Source organism: Colobus angolensis, unplaced genomic scaffold, assembly GCF_000951035.1.
Source record: "Colobus angolensis palliatus isolate OR3802 unplaced genomic scaffold, Cang.pa_1.0 Scaffold7, whole genome shotgun sequence".
Taxonomy (NCBI): domain Eukaryota; kingdom Metazoa; phylum Chordata; class Mammalia; order Primates; family Cercopithecidae; genus Colobus; species Colobus angolensis.
In genome coordinates, this window is record NW_012120709.1 from 27,579,405 (window position 1) to 27,594,166 (window position 14,762).

General features: G+C 37.3%; 1 protein-coding gene across 3 annotated transcripts in view; it reads left to right on the top strand.

Annotated features, from left to right (window-relative positions):
* TBCEL (tubulin folding cofactor E-like) overlaps positions 1 to 14,762 on the top strand; it is a 72,401-nt gene that overhangs the window by 39,393 nt on the left and 18,246 nt on the right. For all 3 annotated transcript variants that reach the window (XM_011926981.1, XM_011926980.1, XM_011926982.1), the window contains 2 exons: positions 1,729 to 1,855; positions 3,339 to 3,455. In XM_011926981.1, the coding sequence (XP_011782371.1) occupies positions 1,729 to 1,855; positions 3,339 to 3,455 (244 nt within the window). The remainder of the gene's footprint in view (positions 1 to 1,728; positions 1,856 to 3,338; positions 3,456 to 14,762) is intronic.

Here is a 14,762-nt window from a genome sequence, read left to right on the forward strand (position 1 = left end):
TCTCATTCTCTGGATATTGTCTTTTAGCATATTTCTTTTCTTTTTTTTTTTTTTTTTTTGTTTGAGAAGGAGTCTTGCTCTGTTGCCAGGCTGGAGTGCAGTGGTGCGATCTCGGCTCACTGCAAGCTCTGCCTCCTGGGTTCACGCCATTCTCCTGCCTCAGCCTCCTGAGTGGCTGGGACTACAGGCGCCTGCCACCATGCCTGGCTAATTTTTTGTAGTTTTAGTAGAGATGGAGTTTCACCGTGTTAGCCAAGATGGTCTCGATCTCCTGACCTCGTGATCCGCCCACCTTGGCCTCCAAAAGTCCTGGGATTGCAGGCGTGAACCACCGCGCCTGGCCGTCTTAGCTAATTTCTTAAAACACCTACGTAATTAGAAATAACTCTAACCTACAACTGAAAAAGCAGAAACTTAGTTTAATTTATCATAGAGGTTTTAAAAGTGGGAAACAAGTTTTAAAATCCAGTGTTTTGCACAAGGAAGCTGTTTATTTCATACCTTGACACCCTTGAGCTAACTATTCTTCCTCCTTGATGGAAATGCCATTCTAAGGGATGAGGGTAGTTGTGACTTGGGATAGTTACACACCAGAGACCTCCTAAATTGCTCCTCTGTCTTTACCCCTGCTGAAGGTTGATAAAAATAGGATGGGACTATGTTGTTCTCTGAAATAGACTTGATACATTGTGAACTTGACCAGCTTCATTATTATAGAAAAATGTTTCCTATGTAGAAGACCTGCCTGACTTAGAAGTTAAGTATTGACTTGGAGAATACATTTTTCTCATAGCTATAAGAAGAGTTTCATTTTAGGACTAAAAATCTTAATTTGTTACATGTTCTCCTTACTCAGAGGTTAAGGTTTTTGTTTTTGTTTGTTTTAAATTTTAGTTCTGTCTCTCCTGTCACCAAATTGATAATACAGTCATCCCTCCATATTCATGGACTCTTCATGCATTCAACCACCTGCAGATCGAAAATACAGGGGGAAGAAGGGTAGTTGTGTCTGTACTGAACACGTACAGACTTTTTTCTTGTCATTATTCCCTAAACAATACAGCATCACAATTATTTACATTGTATTAGCTATTAAAAGTAACCTAGAAGTAAAGTAAACAGGAGGGTTTGTGTAAGTTATATGCAAATACTATACTACTTTATATAAGGGACTTGAGCGTCCGTGGATTTTGGTATCTGTAGGAGGTCCTGGAACCAGTCCCCCATAGATACGAGGGACAGCTGTATTTAGTTTCTGTTTCTGTCAACCTTGTCTCATTTTAGAATTTTTCAGGTAAAAATTTGAGTATGTTAGTATCAACTCTGATCAATAGTTTTATCCCATGAGTCTATATTTGAATGAAATGAGTTGGTCACATAGCTTTCTTTAAATTATGTTATCGTGGCATACATCCTGCTTATTGATGAAACTACCAGTGACCCCTCTTTATAAGTCATTTTGGTAGAAAATGAGTAGATGAGAGGATGTTAGACAATAACGCTCTTCTTGCTTAACCCCTGGATCACAGAGGTAGGAGAGGCTATGGGGAAGTTTTTGTGGTTTTAACTATGTTCTACTCTTGCCTTGGATAAAGAAAACTTTCAGACCATTTAGTTTATGATCATTTTTAACATTTCAGAAGTTATTAATTGAGCTAATATTTTTGCTATGCTTCTTTTGTTATTTGTGTGCATCTCTGGATTTACTTAATATATTTCTCAAATTAGGTTTGCAGTCCTGGGAAGACATTGATAAGCTAAATTCATTTCCCAAACTGGAAGAAGTAAGATTATTAGGAATTCCTCTTCTGCAGCCTTATACCACTGAGGAGCGAAGGAAATTGGTAATAGCCAGGTCTGTTGTCCTGATTGTTTTGCTTTATTTTTGTGAGGCCTTATTGTTTCATTAAAGGAATAATGCCCTGTTTAGTGGGAGTGCACTATGAACTTATTCATCCTTTGAGCAGACTGTGCTTGAAGGAGCTGCCTCTGTAGCTCCAAACCCTGATGAAAAGGAATGCGAGCAATATGATGAGGAAAACATGAAATGTAATTGGGCTGCTGACACCACTGAAAAATTTCTCTACAAATCTGTTTTTATGCTTTTTAATACTTAGAATATTTGAAGTCCTGTTTGGGGTCACAAAGTAAAAGTACGTACAGTAGGGAATCATTTCTATTATGGTTGTCCTTATTTTCTCTGTTAACGTATTGATTATTCAGAGTGCAAATTCCTGAAACTTGGACTGTTTCATTCGTGGAAAACTTAAGAGAGCGGCATCTGCATTTTCTTCTTGAAAGTAGATTGACTTAAATATGACCACCATTATTATCGTCTCTCTAACTCCCCTTACCTTTTGTGTCTCAGCCGCTGCCTCCACATAATTGGGAATTTCCCATGAGTATTTATTTTTGTATGAACCTTTAGCAGAAATAAGATTTGGGCTAAAATGCAAGGGCCATAGAGCTTTGCTTTTTTTCTCTTTGTATACTATACATAGTAGTTTTGAAAGGGGAACTGTAGGCTTTAAGGTTCTCTAAAGAAGAGTGGTTCTTTAAACAGGTTGTTGATCTTTGTGACAAGCTAATGCCTAGCAGATCCTTACTGCTTTGTAGTTGTTAACGTACACACTAATATCTTTCTGAAGAAATAAATGTGAGCATACTTTTCTTTGAAGAAGAATATGTCTTGCAGTAGGTCTTGTGCTTTATTTTCTTTACACAATTCTTTTGCAAATATAATAAGTTAATTCTTGAATTATGTAACCCAGTTTTACTGACTACTCTCTAGACTGGGCTGTTTAATATGACAGCCATTAGCTATGTGTAGCTATGAGTACTTGAAATATGTCTTGTCTGAATTGAAATGTGCTGTAAGGGTAAAATAAATACTGGATTTCAAATATTTTATATGGCTAAAAATGTAAATTAGCTCATTTAAAAATATTGATTACATGTTGAAATGTTTATATATTCTGGATACATTGGGTTAAATGAAATATTAAAATTAATTTTGTGTGTTTAATTTTTATTTTTTAAAAATGTGGCCATTAAAGAATTTAAAAGTACATATGTGGCTTCATTATATTAATCTAAGTTGGACAGTGCTGCCTAGAATCTTGTTTTGAAAGGGGAGGTAAGATTATGAAAGTTCAGTGTCACATGAAAGTGAACAGTTTAGACCACTTTAGTTCATGTCAGTAGTTGTATACAAATGGAACTACATCAAATGTGTCCTTTCAAGAAAATGAGACTGACCCACAAACCAATTAGTTTCTTTCTAAAGCTAAATATATAAGTATCTTAAAAAATGTCTTTATTTTGGTTTTAACTTATAGATTGCCATCAGTATCCAAACTTAATGGCAGCGTTGTTACTGATGGTGAACGAGAAGATTCTGAGAGATTTTTTATTCGTTACTATGTGGATGTTCCACAGGAAGAAGTGCCATTCAGGTAAAAAATTCCTCATTGGCCAAACACTTTAGAGCATGGTGATGACAGTTAAGAACTCTTGTGTTAGAGCAAAATGTAATCATTTGTTATTGGACCTTGTTAAAAAAATTTTAAAGAAAAGGAAGAAACACAAGAGCAAACTTATTTTATCTCGTTTTCTACAGCATATTTCTTTTAGCTTTGCACCTGTATTAAGAATGATGGAGTATTTGGCAATTCTGGTAGCTCCTACTGCATACTCCATATCATTGATTCCTTTTTGATCTTCTTTTTTGGGGTACATTTTTACCTACCCCCCCAAATTAGTCTGTTCATTCATGTTGGATCTGCTTTTAGGATTTACTAAGTTCTCTGGTTAGGAAGATTTGGCAAATGTGCAGTAAGTTCACAGAATATGAATATGAGAAAAGGACTAGAAAATAGACTCTTGAGGAAATATTAAAGGAATTAGGATGGTGAAAACAAAGAGAAATGCTGAGGGCTAAATTAGTAATTAACTTTAAATATATGAAGAGTTAGTAAATATTGTCTAATGAGGAACTAACTTTAATTCTGTAAATGTAAAAGGAAATGTAACAGGTATGATATAGGCAAACATACAAGAAAAAAAAATACCCCAAAACAGGTTTCTGGGTATTGATAACTAGAATTGGTTACTGGAAAAGTTATGCGCTTTTCTTCCTTAATGACTTTAAGGGTAATATGAATACCCATTTGACTGGAGGAGTTTTAGACAAACAGCCTGAATGTCAGTCACATTAGTTGTTCTTTTGGTTACAAAATGCCTGTGACTTTAATTCATTCTGTGATTCTAATTCATTCTTATTGAATGTGTCTATTTTTCCCCCAAAGTTGTCTGTTGTTTATAGATTTTAAGGGGGTTAACATTCTATAAGTCTCAATCAGTGCCATATAACAAGACTTTGTGGTATTATTAGTAGTGTTTTAAAGCTAAGCATTTAAGAATATTAGATGAATTAAGTAAGATTTTTAAGGTAACTTTTAAAAACTATCTGAGAACAACTAAGTAGGGGAAAATAGATACTACTTTATCATTTAACACAACCTAGGTATATTAGGTTAAACCAGATGAAATTTTTTTAGGTAAAAAATGCTTTAATATCTGGTTTCATTTGGTTTAATCTAACATATTAATGGATTTGTTAGATTAATAAATTAGCTTTGAGCATAAGTCTGTCATCACAGTTTATTTAACTTCTAGTCTACTACAAAAGGTTTTTTGTATATAGACAGACACACACGTATACATATATATACATGTACATACATACATGCATACGTACCTACAGTCATCCATTGCTTAATGACAGGGACATGTTCTGAGAAATTTATCGTTAGGTGATTTTATGTTGCGAACATCATAGAGTATACCTACACAAACCTAGGTGGTATAGCCCACTACACACCTAAGCTATATGGTACAGCCTATTACTCTTAGGCTATAAACCTGTACCGCATGTGACTGTAATGAATATTGTAACACAATGGTAAGTATTTGTGTATCTAAATACATTTAAACATACAACAGGTATAGTGATGATATGGTATAAAAGATAAAAACTGCTATACCTGTCTAGGGCACTTACCATGAAAATCTTGCAGGACTGGAGTTTGCTGTGGAAGAATCAGTGAGTGAGTGGTGAGTGAATGTGGAGGCCTAGGACATTACTGTACTCTACTATAGACTTTATCAACACTGTACACTTAGGCTATACTACATTTATACAGTTTTTTTTCTTTCTTTAATAGTAAATCAACCTTAGCTTAGTTTAACTTTTTTACTTTATAAGCTTTCTAATTTTTTAAAATGTTTTGACTCCTATAATAACACTTAGCTTAAAATATAAACACATCGTACAGCTGTACAAAAGCATTTTGTTTGTTTATGTTTTTATTATAGAAGCGTTTTTATTTTTTAAATTTTATTTTATTTTTCTACTTTTTAAACTTTTTTTTAATTGAAAATGAAGCCACAAACACACACAAAACACTATCCTGATCCTGATGGTCAAGATCAATATCAGTATCTTCCACCTTCACATCTGTTCTCACTAGAAGGTTATCAGGGGCAGGACATATATGGAGTCCTTGTCTCCTATGATAGCAGTGCCTTCCTCTGGAATACCTCCTGAAAGACCTACCTGAGGCTGTTTTACAGTTAATTTCTTTTTCTTGTAAGTAGGAGTACACTCTGAAATAATGATAAATAGTATAATAAGTCCATAAGCCAGTAACATAGTCATTGATTATCAAGTATTATGTACTGTAAATAATTTTATGTGCTATACATTTACACAGTAGTGTGGTAAGTTTGTTTATACCAGCATCACTCAAATGCTTGAGTGATATGTTATGTTACGATGCTAAGATATCACTAGGTGACAGGAATTTTTCAGCTGCATTATAATCTTATGGGACCACTGTTGACCAAAATGTCTTCATGTGGCACCTAACTGTACAGTGAATTGTTTTCTGTCCCTGATGGTATAATTATTCTAAGTGCATTTATACTTCTGTACTAGTTGGTATTCTTGAATGGGAGTCGTAGAAACCGGCTTTGATTAACTTTAGTCAGGAGAGGAATTTATTGAAAGACTATTGGGAAAAGAAAAGAATTGTTAGGTAGGATGGAGAACCAGCTTTAGACAGGAACCAAGAGAGTCAAGGATAGATACAGTATGAACTCTTGTTATGCTTCATATATTGCTGCTGGCAGTGTCATCTCTAGACACCACATGCTGGACTTTACCAGCTGCATCATTGGACTTTTTATTCCCTCATGAGTGCTGAAAATAATCTCTCACTGTCCTTTTTTTTCTCCATTTAAAAAATATTTGCTGACTACTTACCATGTGACTAGCAGTGTTGTAGGTGCAGTTAATAGAGGTGAACAAAGTTCCTACCTTCATGGAGCTCATATTCTAATGGGTTTTCTCACACACCTTTACGTCATTCCCCAAGAATCAAAAATCTGCATGGGACCAACTGGCTATGTTTAGGACACGTACTCACACCCCATCTCAAGATATAGGGAGGTGGATTATCTGCTCCATTTTAGCTTCTGCAGGTGGGGTAAAATCTTGTTTCCTCTGATCTTGGGACTTTCCCTCAAATAGGAACAATTCAGAAAAAAAAATAGTATGTATTACTGTCTCCTATTAGGACTCTTCAATATCTACACATACATTTTCCCCATTTTTAAAAATTATTACATTTTTAAAAATTATTCTTATCTGCCCTAATGCATTCCTTGCACAAATGAAAATACATTTCTCTCTCCTTAAATGACATAACCTAAGTCTTATGAATTGCTGCATCTAGTTCCCAGTCTTGGATCTTTGGGTGGTATTCATTTATCCTTTATTTCCATATCTTTAAATCTGTTGATTCAGTTGTAAACTTAACTACCCTGGTATATACTGTTTACAGAATAATGGGAAAAATAGAGAAGAAAGAAAAGGAAAGTTAGTTAAAGTTCACAAACAATTACACGAAACAGGAAAGAACAAAATATACATGTGGACAGATGCTCTCATTTTTCTACACTGGGGCTATAATTGGTATTTACAACTTCCCTCTTCCATTATTTGCCTTTGTTTCTTTGCTTCCAACTAACTTTGCCTGCAGATAACTTTGTTGGATGGTGTTCTGTACATCTTTGTTGGGGGAGAGGGGTGGATCTCAGTCTTTTCTGGTAAAATCTATACTCTTGGTAGTTTTACTTGTATTGGGTTTTAGTAGTCTTAGATTACTTTTTACCACTAGGCCTGGTAATACCAGGAGATACCACCAGGGTTCCATCCACACTCGTATATTAGCCCGCTTGCATTTCTCCTTGACAGTCAAGATTACTTATCCTAGCCGACAAGCTGATTTTTAAGTGGGGATTGTGGGTAGGGGATGATTTTTCCTAGTAATTTGTAGAACTTAAATTCAGTACTTGAAAGTCTCAGCTTCCAGTTGCAATAATTGTTGTAGCACTAGTGCAGACGTGCCTCTCGGGTTCTAAAGCCTCTAAACCTAGAAATATGAAATAAGAGTTTTGCAAGTTAGTCACTGGATGTAATCATGAGCTGTATTGTGTTTTTCACATTTACCCTTGAGTTTGCAGACCTGTCTACTCTGACAAAGAACAACTGGTATCACTTTTGTTCTTCAAGATGCATACTTACTGAAGAGTTAAATGGAAATATGATCAAGAATCATCATCCAGTTTTTAGTGGTGACAGTGTCTTTCTGTTTCCTTTTAGGGAAGTGGTGTTGCTTTTGCTTCAGTGCTTTTGTTGAAACGGATTCATAGACCACTTATTTATTCTAATCCTAAAGAGTCCATGACCAATTAGCTATTGCAAAAGATTCATGCATTCGGACTATTTTACTTGCTGTTCTGGCCTTGCTATTTATGTAATTATACCTACTTTCCCATGCACTAGTGGTTCAGTGCCACCGCTTGGTTTCTCCCATCCTTCATTAAATTGAAATGGACAGCCTGATTTCAATGTCTCTTATCTGCATCCCTGACCTATAAAGTGTTTTCAGATATATGGGTGCTCTACTTCCTAATATATTTTCAAGGTCTTGGAGTAGGAGATGTCTTCTGGGTCCTTTTAGGATTTGTAATGGAGAAGAGGTAGAAGGACATGAGTGACACAATAATAATAATAATCTCCGTTATCATACTTATTTTCTTTCTTTTTTCTTTTTCTTTTTTTTTTGTGGCGAAGTCTTGCTCTGTCACCCAGGCTGGAGTGCAGTGGCGCGTTCTTGGCTCACTGCAAGCTCCGCCTCCCGGTTCACTCCATTCTCCTGCCTCAGCCTCCCAAGTAGCTGGTACTACAGGCGCCCATCACAACGCCCGACTAATTTTTTTATATTTTTAGTAGAGACGGAGTTTCGCCATGTTAGCCAGGATGGTCTTGATCTCCTGACCTTGTGATCTGCCTGCCTCAGCCTCCCAAAGTGCTGGGATTACAGGCGTGAGCCAATGTGCCTGGCACATACTTATTTTCTATGTGTTTTTCCATATAAATAACTAAAGCCTTGCAATTCTTTTGGTGTTTTGTAATTAACCCTACTGAACATGCTGTTATCTGAGCTAGTAGAGCAGAGCGAATGGGGAATAAGTTTATTCTTGGAAGAAAATTCTCTCAGGCAGGGGGATTTTACTGCCTTTGTAAGCAAGAAAAGATCAGTTTCATTTGACAGGGGAGGAGGGGCTACCCAGTTAGCAAGAGGGGCCTAAGTGAGAATTAGAGATTTAGGATATTCTTACTCATGTCAGAATCCTCCTGTATACCTCCATTCCAATTCTCCTTCTTTTTGTTTTCTAATCAATTCTCCATTGTATATGTAATAGTATCAATATGTATGCAAATTTAAGTGACTTGTAATTCAGCAACCTAGAGCATCAAACTCTGTGCGTTTGTTTTTCTGGTTACATCAGCTCTATTTTTGTAAGAGAAAAAAGATCATTTTCTTAACAGTACCTACATTTCAGTCTGTGCCTAAAGCCTAGTTTATGGAGATTTGACCTTAACATTTTCTTTATTTAAGCTATTTTGTATCCTTAGAACAGCAGATGCTCTACCTCAGAGTTTTGAATTCTTCATGCCCCGCATATTGTTCTGTTCTCTCTAAATCACCAGCACAGTACAGCACTCTCTAAAACAGTCCGTGTGACCACAGGTGATAATTATTTCATTACTCCATGTCAAGGACTTACAGAATCCCTTTAACACTAATATGATGTTTACTGGCCTCTTCTAGACCAGAAACCAATCCTAAATTGCGCTTACTTACCTGAGGAACTATTGCCTGTAATCCACTCCTTGGTACCAATTTCTTAGTGCAAACAACAGAAATCAATTCTGGCCAACCAAAGTAGAAGAGGAATTTAGTAAAATAATAATGAATATTGTGTGGCCTACAGAATAGAAAAGATTAGAAAATTTCAAGTTTGAGCAGGATTGATGGGAAGCAAGGTACAGCCAAGGTTTCTGTATCTTACTGTACAAACAACATGCTTCTGACACTGGTCATTTTACATCATTAGTCATTTTACTAGTTCTCTTCCCTGAGCTTTTCTTCATTGCCCTCAGACACTTAAAGCCATGCTTTTGACTTCTTTGCTTTTCTGTATCTCTTGTGAATAATCTCTGTTAGACCTTGTGTCCTTGCATTACTCCTGAAGATTTAAAATCCCAGTTATAGTTAGACAGTCTTATATCAGCTTCCCATGTTCTAGCTTCCAAGGAATGGAGAAAGAGAATATCTACTCCTCTTCAGTTTGTATAGTAGGAAGTGGTTCCTGCGTCTCACCTATCTTTGGTTTTCTAACAATCAGAAGGGCATTCAGATGCTGGACAGCCAAAGTTGGCATATATCTACTATAGTACCAGTTCCTTAGTAGTTGTTCATACGAGTCCCCTGTGGAATACCCATTTACTCAGCAAATGTGTTTTGAGCCCTTGCAGTATGCCAGGAACTATTAGGCCTTTAAAAAGGAACTCTAATAGTATTCATGCTGATGGCCAGAGTGAGTGGCGAATAACAGCAGAGGAGTTGCATTAAAATGCATTTGTTATGAAGTATGTATTTGTTGTGAAATAGCTATATATATATACAGAGTATTAGTATTATACTTATCTCTTTCTCTTCCAAATTATATCCATAATCTCTCGGTAAAATGTCAGTGAATAGCACATAGTACTGTGTATAGTTAGTAAAAGGCGGAATTTGACCCTCTACATCATTCAGTGTCTCATATAAAATTGAGCTTTAGTTTCCAGGTAGGATGGAGGTATCTATTTATTTGGAGAAAACATTCCTTTCCATTTAATGAAATTTTTTAAAAAATCAGTGTTCAACTCAATTTTCCTGTAAATTTTAACTTCCACTACAGCCTTCCTAGTTTGCTTCCCTGAGTTTTTCTTCTTCCTTTCATTTTCCTCTCATGTCAGTTAAACATGAAATAGCTCTAATTAACTTTGACATAAAGTAAGAAAAGTTACTCAAAATGTCTTTGAGGTTATGAATAAAGAGCCGACATGATCAACTGAATGTCCTTTATGGTAGCAAAGTTATTTTGTGAGTCAGTTGGATTATTCACACACATCTGTTTCTATGTGATTAGTCATTTTGGCAATAGAAGACTTTAAAGATGATCCAGAGATTCACATATCTGTTTCCCTATTCCACGATGAAATGCAAAATCTGAATCATTTGAATTTTTATGATGAAAAGAGTAAAATGTTTGGGAGACTGAAGGGAGACATACTTATTAAGACCTTTATAATTTCTTATTGGTGCCCAATTATTCTTTTTATAGCCTTCTACTGATAGGTAGAGCTGGAAGTTTAGCCTCTCTAGCTGCTTATGGCAATAATGGACTAACAAAAAACTGAACAGTCAGTCATATGTCTCATGTTTATTTACTTTGTGAAACAACAGAAGAGCAAAAGTCTCTGTTTTCTGATTCTTGGCCTTTGACCATCATACTGTTTGCTTTTCCAATCAATAGACTCTTTTCTTTTAAAGCCTTCATCTGGGCCTTGTTTCTTAGTGGCTTACGTAGCAGTGGTGTGGTATGCTGTTTCTGAATAAGTTCAGTGCGTGCTGCAGGTAGCTGGAAAGATGTCCTTACTGGACTGGTCATATTTCAGTTATTAGACTCTCATGCCTTACCAGGAGAACTTCTAGGAAATAACTCTAGATTCTAGCTGGGTTTCAAAGGCAGTTTAATTTATTTACTGAATACCTACTAAAGACCAGGAGGCACTGGGTTCCAAGCTAGAGATAAAGAGACAAAAACAGTAGTGTCTACTCTCAAGAAGCTAAGCTAGACATATATTTCCTTTGCTGGGCCCTCTATATGTTCCCAACCTCTAAAACTTGAGTTACCCCAGGACTTAGTCCTTGGACCTCTTCTCTTCTGTACTCATCCCCTACACTTAGCCAGTCCTGAAGCTTTAAATGCTTTTTGTATTCTAATAACTGTCAGATTTATACATCCAGCTGTGATCTGCCCTTAAATTCCAGACTGCGATTTCCAGCTGCCTACTTAATATCTCTGTCTGGATGTTTAAACCTAATATATCCAAAACTGAAATTTTGATACCCTCCCTTTTCTCCTACCCTGCCTCCCTCACCCCTAGCCCCTTGTGCCATATCTACTGCTCTGCCAGTTTTTCTCCTTTTTTTGTTTATTCCAATTGCTTAGGGAAGAAACACTGGAGTCATTCGTGATTTTTTTCTCCCATACCCCACATCTAGTCTGTTTTTTTTCTTTCAGTTCTACTTTCAAAAACTATGTATAGAATCTGACTACTGCTTCCTATCACTTTAGTCCAAATCCTTCATCATATCTTACTTGTGTTATTGGAGTAGCCTACTGACCAGTCTCCCTGAGTCCACCCTTGCTCCCTTAAGGCCTGTGCATCTCATAGCAGCCTGTTTCTAAGAACTCAAGTTGATTTTTAAAAAAACAACAGAGGCCGGGCGCGGTGGCTCATGCCTGTAATCCCAGCACTTAGGGAGGCCAAGGCGGGCAGATCATCTGAGGTCGGGAGTTCGAGACGAGCCTGACCACCATGGAGAGACCCCGTCTCTACTAAAAATACAAAAATAATTACCTGGGCATGGTGGTGCATACCTATGTTCCCAGCTACTTGGGAGGCTGAGGCAGGAGAATCGCTTGAACCCGGGAGGCAGAGGTTGTGGTGAGCCGAGATCATACCACTGCACTCCAGCCTGGGTGACAGAGCAAGACTCCATCTCAAAAAAAAAAAAAAAAAAAAACAGACAAAAAACAGAAACTACCCTTACTCTTCCTCACACACGTCAAGCACACTCCCTCCTCAGGCCTTTGTACTTTGTTCCCTGTTTGGAATGCACCAGGCTACCTGCTTCATTCTCTCCCTCGCTGACACCTTATCTGAGATTCCTTTTCTCCTCACCCAGTCTAAAATAGCACACCTCTGTCTCCTATAATTCTCTTAGCCTCCTTTTGTTCATATTTTTCTTGTCACTTACCAACACCTGACTTACGTTTCTTGTATATTGTCAATCTCCCCTCATGGTACTGTAAGCTCTGTAGGAGTAGGGACTTTCTCTGTTTTGTACCTTGCCATCTCCCCAGTGCCTTGAACGGTGCCTGGCAGTATAGCAAATGTTCAGTAAGATGATTGAGTATTTGCTTTATACTCTGAGAACACTAAGGAGGACTTAGGTCTGCTGGAAGAGGGTACTTTCCTGGAAAATGATTGAGTTAATCTGGCGACAGTGAGGGAAGAATATTCTAGACAGATGTGAGTACATAGGAAGCAAAGGCACAGAGGTATGAAATGTCTTTATGTGCAGTGAACTACAACAGTTTGATATGACTAGTGAAAAGTAGTAAGTAGGAGCTGGGCACGACGGCTGACGCCTGTAATCCCAGCACTTTGGGAGGCCAAGGTGGATGGATCACTTGAGGTCAGGAGTTCGAGACCAGCCTGGCCAACATGGTGAAACCCCATTTCTACTAAAATACAAAACATTAGTCAGGCATGGTGGTGTGTGCCTATATTCCCAGCTACTGGAGAGACTGAGGCAGGATAATCACTTGAACCTGGGAGGCAGAGGTTGTAGTAAGCCAAGATTGTGCCACTGCACTCCAGCCTGAACGACAGAGCTAGAGTCTGTCTGAAAAAAAAAAGTAGTCAATAACTGGGAAGTAATGATATGTATTACGCTGGGGAGGAAGGCAGGAAACAGGGCAGGCCGTGAAAGACTTTGGTATGCTATGCTCGGACAGTAGGGCTTATTCTTATAGACAGTGGGAAACCATTGAAAGGTTTCAAGTTGGGAAGTTAAGTGGAGAGATTTTGGTTTGTATATAGAAGAAGAAGCTGAAAAAATTTACAAGAAAAAATCAACCCCATCAAAAAGTGGGCAAAGGATATGAACAGACACTTCTCAAAAGAAGACATTTATGCAGCCAACAGACACATGAAAAAATGCTCATCATCACTGGCCATCAGAGAAATGCAAATCAAAACTACAATGAGATACCATCTCACACCAGTTAGAATGGCGATCATTAAAAAGTCAGAAAATAACAGGTGTTGGAGAGGATGTGGAGAAATAGGAACACTTTTACACTGTCGGTGGGACGGTAAACTAGTTCAACCATTGTGGAAGACAATGTGACGATTCCTCAAGGATCTAGAACTAGCGATCCCATTACTGGGCATATACCCAAAGGATTATAAATCATGCTGCTATAAAGACACATGCACATGTATGTTTATTGCAGCACTGTTCACAATAGCAAAGACTTGGAAACAACCCCAATGTCCATCAATGATAGACTGGATTAAGAAAATGTGGCACATATACACCATGGAATACTATGCAGCCATAAAAAAAAGATGAGTTCATGTTCTTTGTAGGGACATGGATGAAACTGGAAACCATCATTCTGAGCAAACTTTTGCAAGGACAGAAAACCAAACACTGCATGTTCTCATTCATAGGTGGGAATTGAACAATGAGAACACTTGGACACAGGAAGGGAACATCACACACCAGGGCCTGTCATGGGATTGGGGGAGTGGGGAAGGATAGCTTTAGGAGAAATACCTAATGTAAATGATGAGTTAATGGGTGCAGCACACCAACATGGCACATGTTTGCATGTTGTGCACATGTACCCTTGAACTTAAAGTATAATAATTTAAAAAAAAAAAAAGCAGCAGCTGAGAGAGACCCAGAAACTTAATAATCGAGACTGTAGTAAAGGAGAATATATGTGGTGGAGGTTGCTTATATCTTTTTAGAGAGATTATGTATATTAAGACTGAATTTCACTCTAGAATTTGAACTGGTCCTCAGAAAACACATCGTGAAGTTGTACTTGTTGTCTGGTGTTTATAGCCCTGATTTCTCTGAGAGTATAGAAATATCATTTAGAGAGAAAGAAACCTCCATGTTTGTGGGTCTGGCACATAGTAAAATGTACATATTTATTGTTTTTGCCTTGCCCTTGATCAGATGTCTGCCCACATTGCTTATATTTTTCAGTGTTCCCTTCGTTTTGTGTTTACTTTCTCTCTCCATTTCCTCTGAGAGATCGAATCTGAGAAATTGAATCTAAATTGCTTCTTTAGTGCTTACCTAATACGCAGTCATCCTCTTTAATTTTAAAGAGAAAAAAAGAAAAAAATGTAACTTTTAGAAATCAACATATCATGTATCTTTGGAAACTCAATGATTTCTTTTTGTTTTTGAGGACAGTGGTAGGAAGTA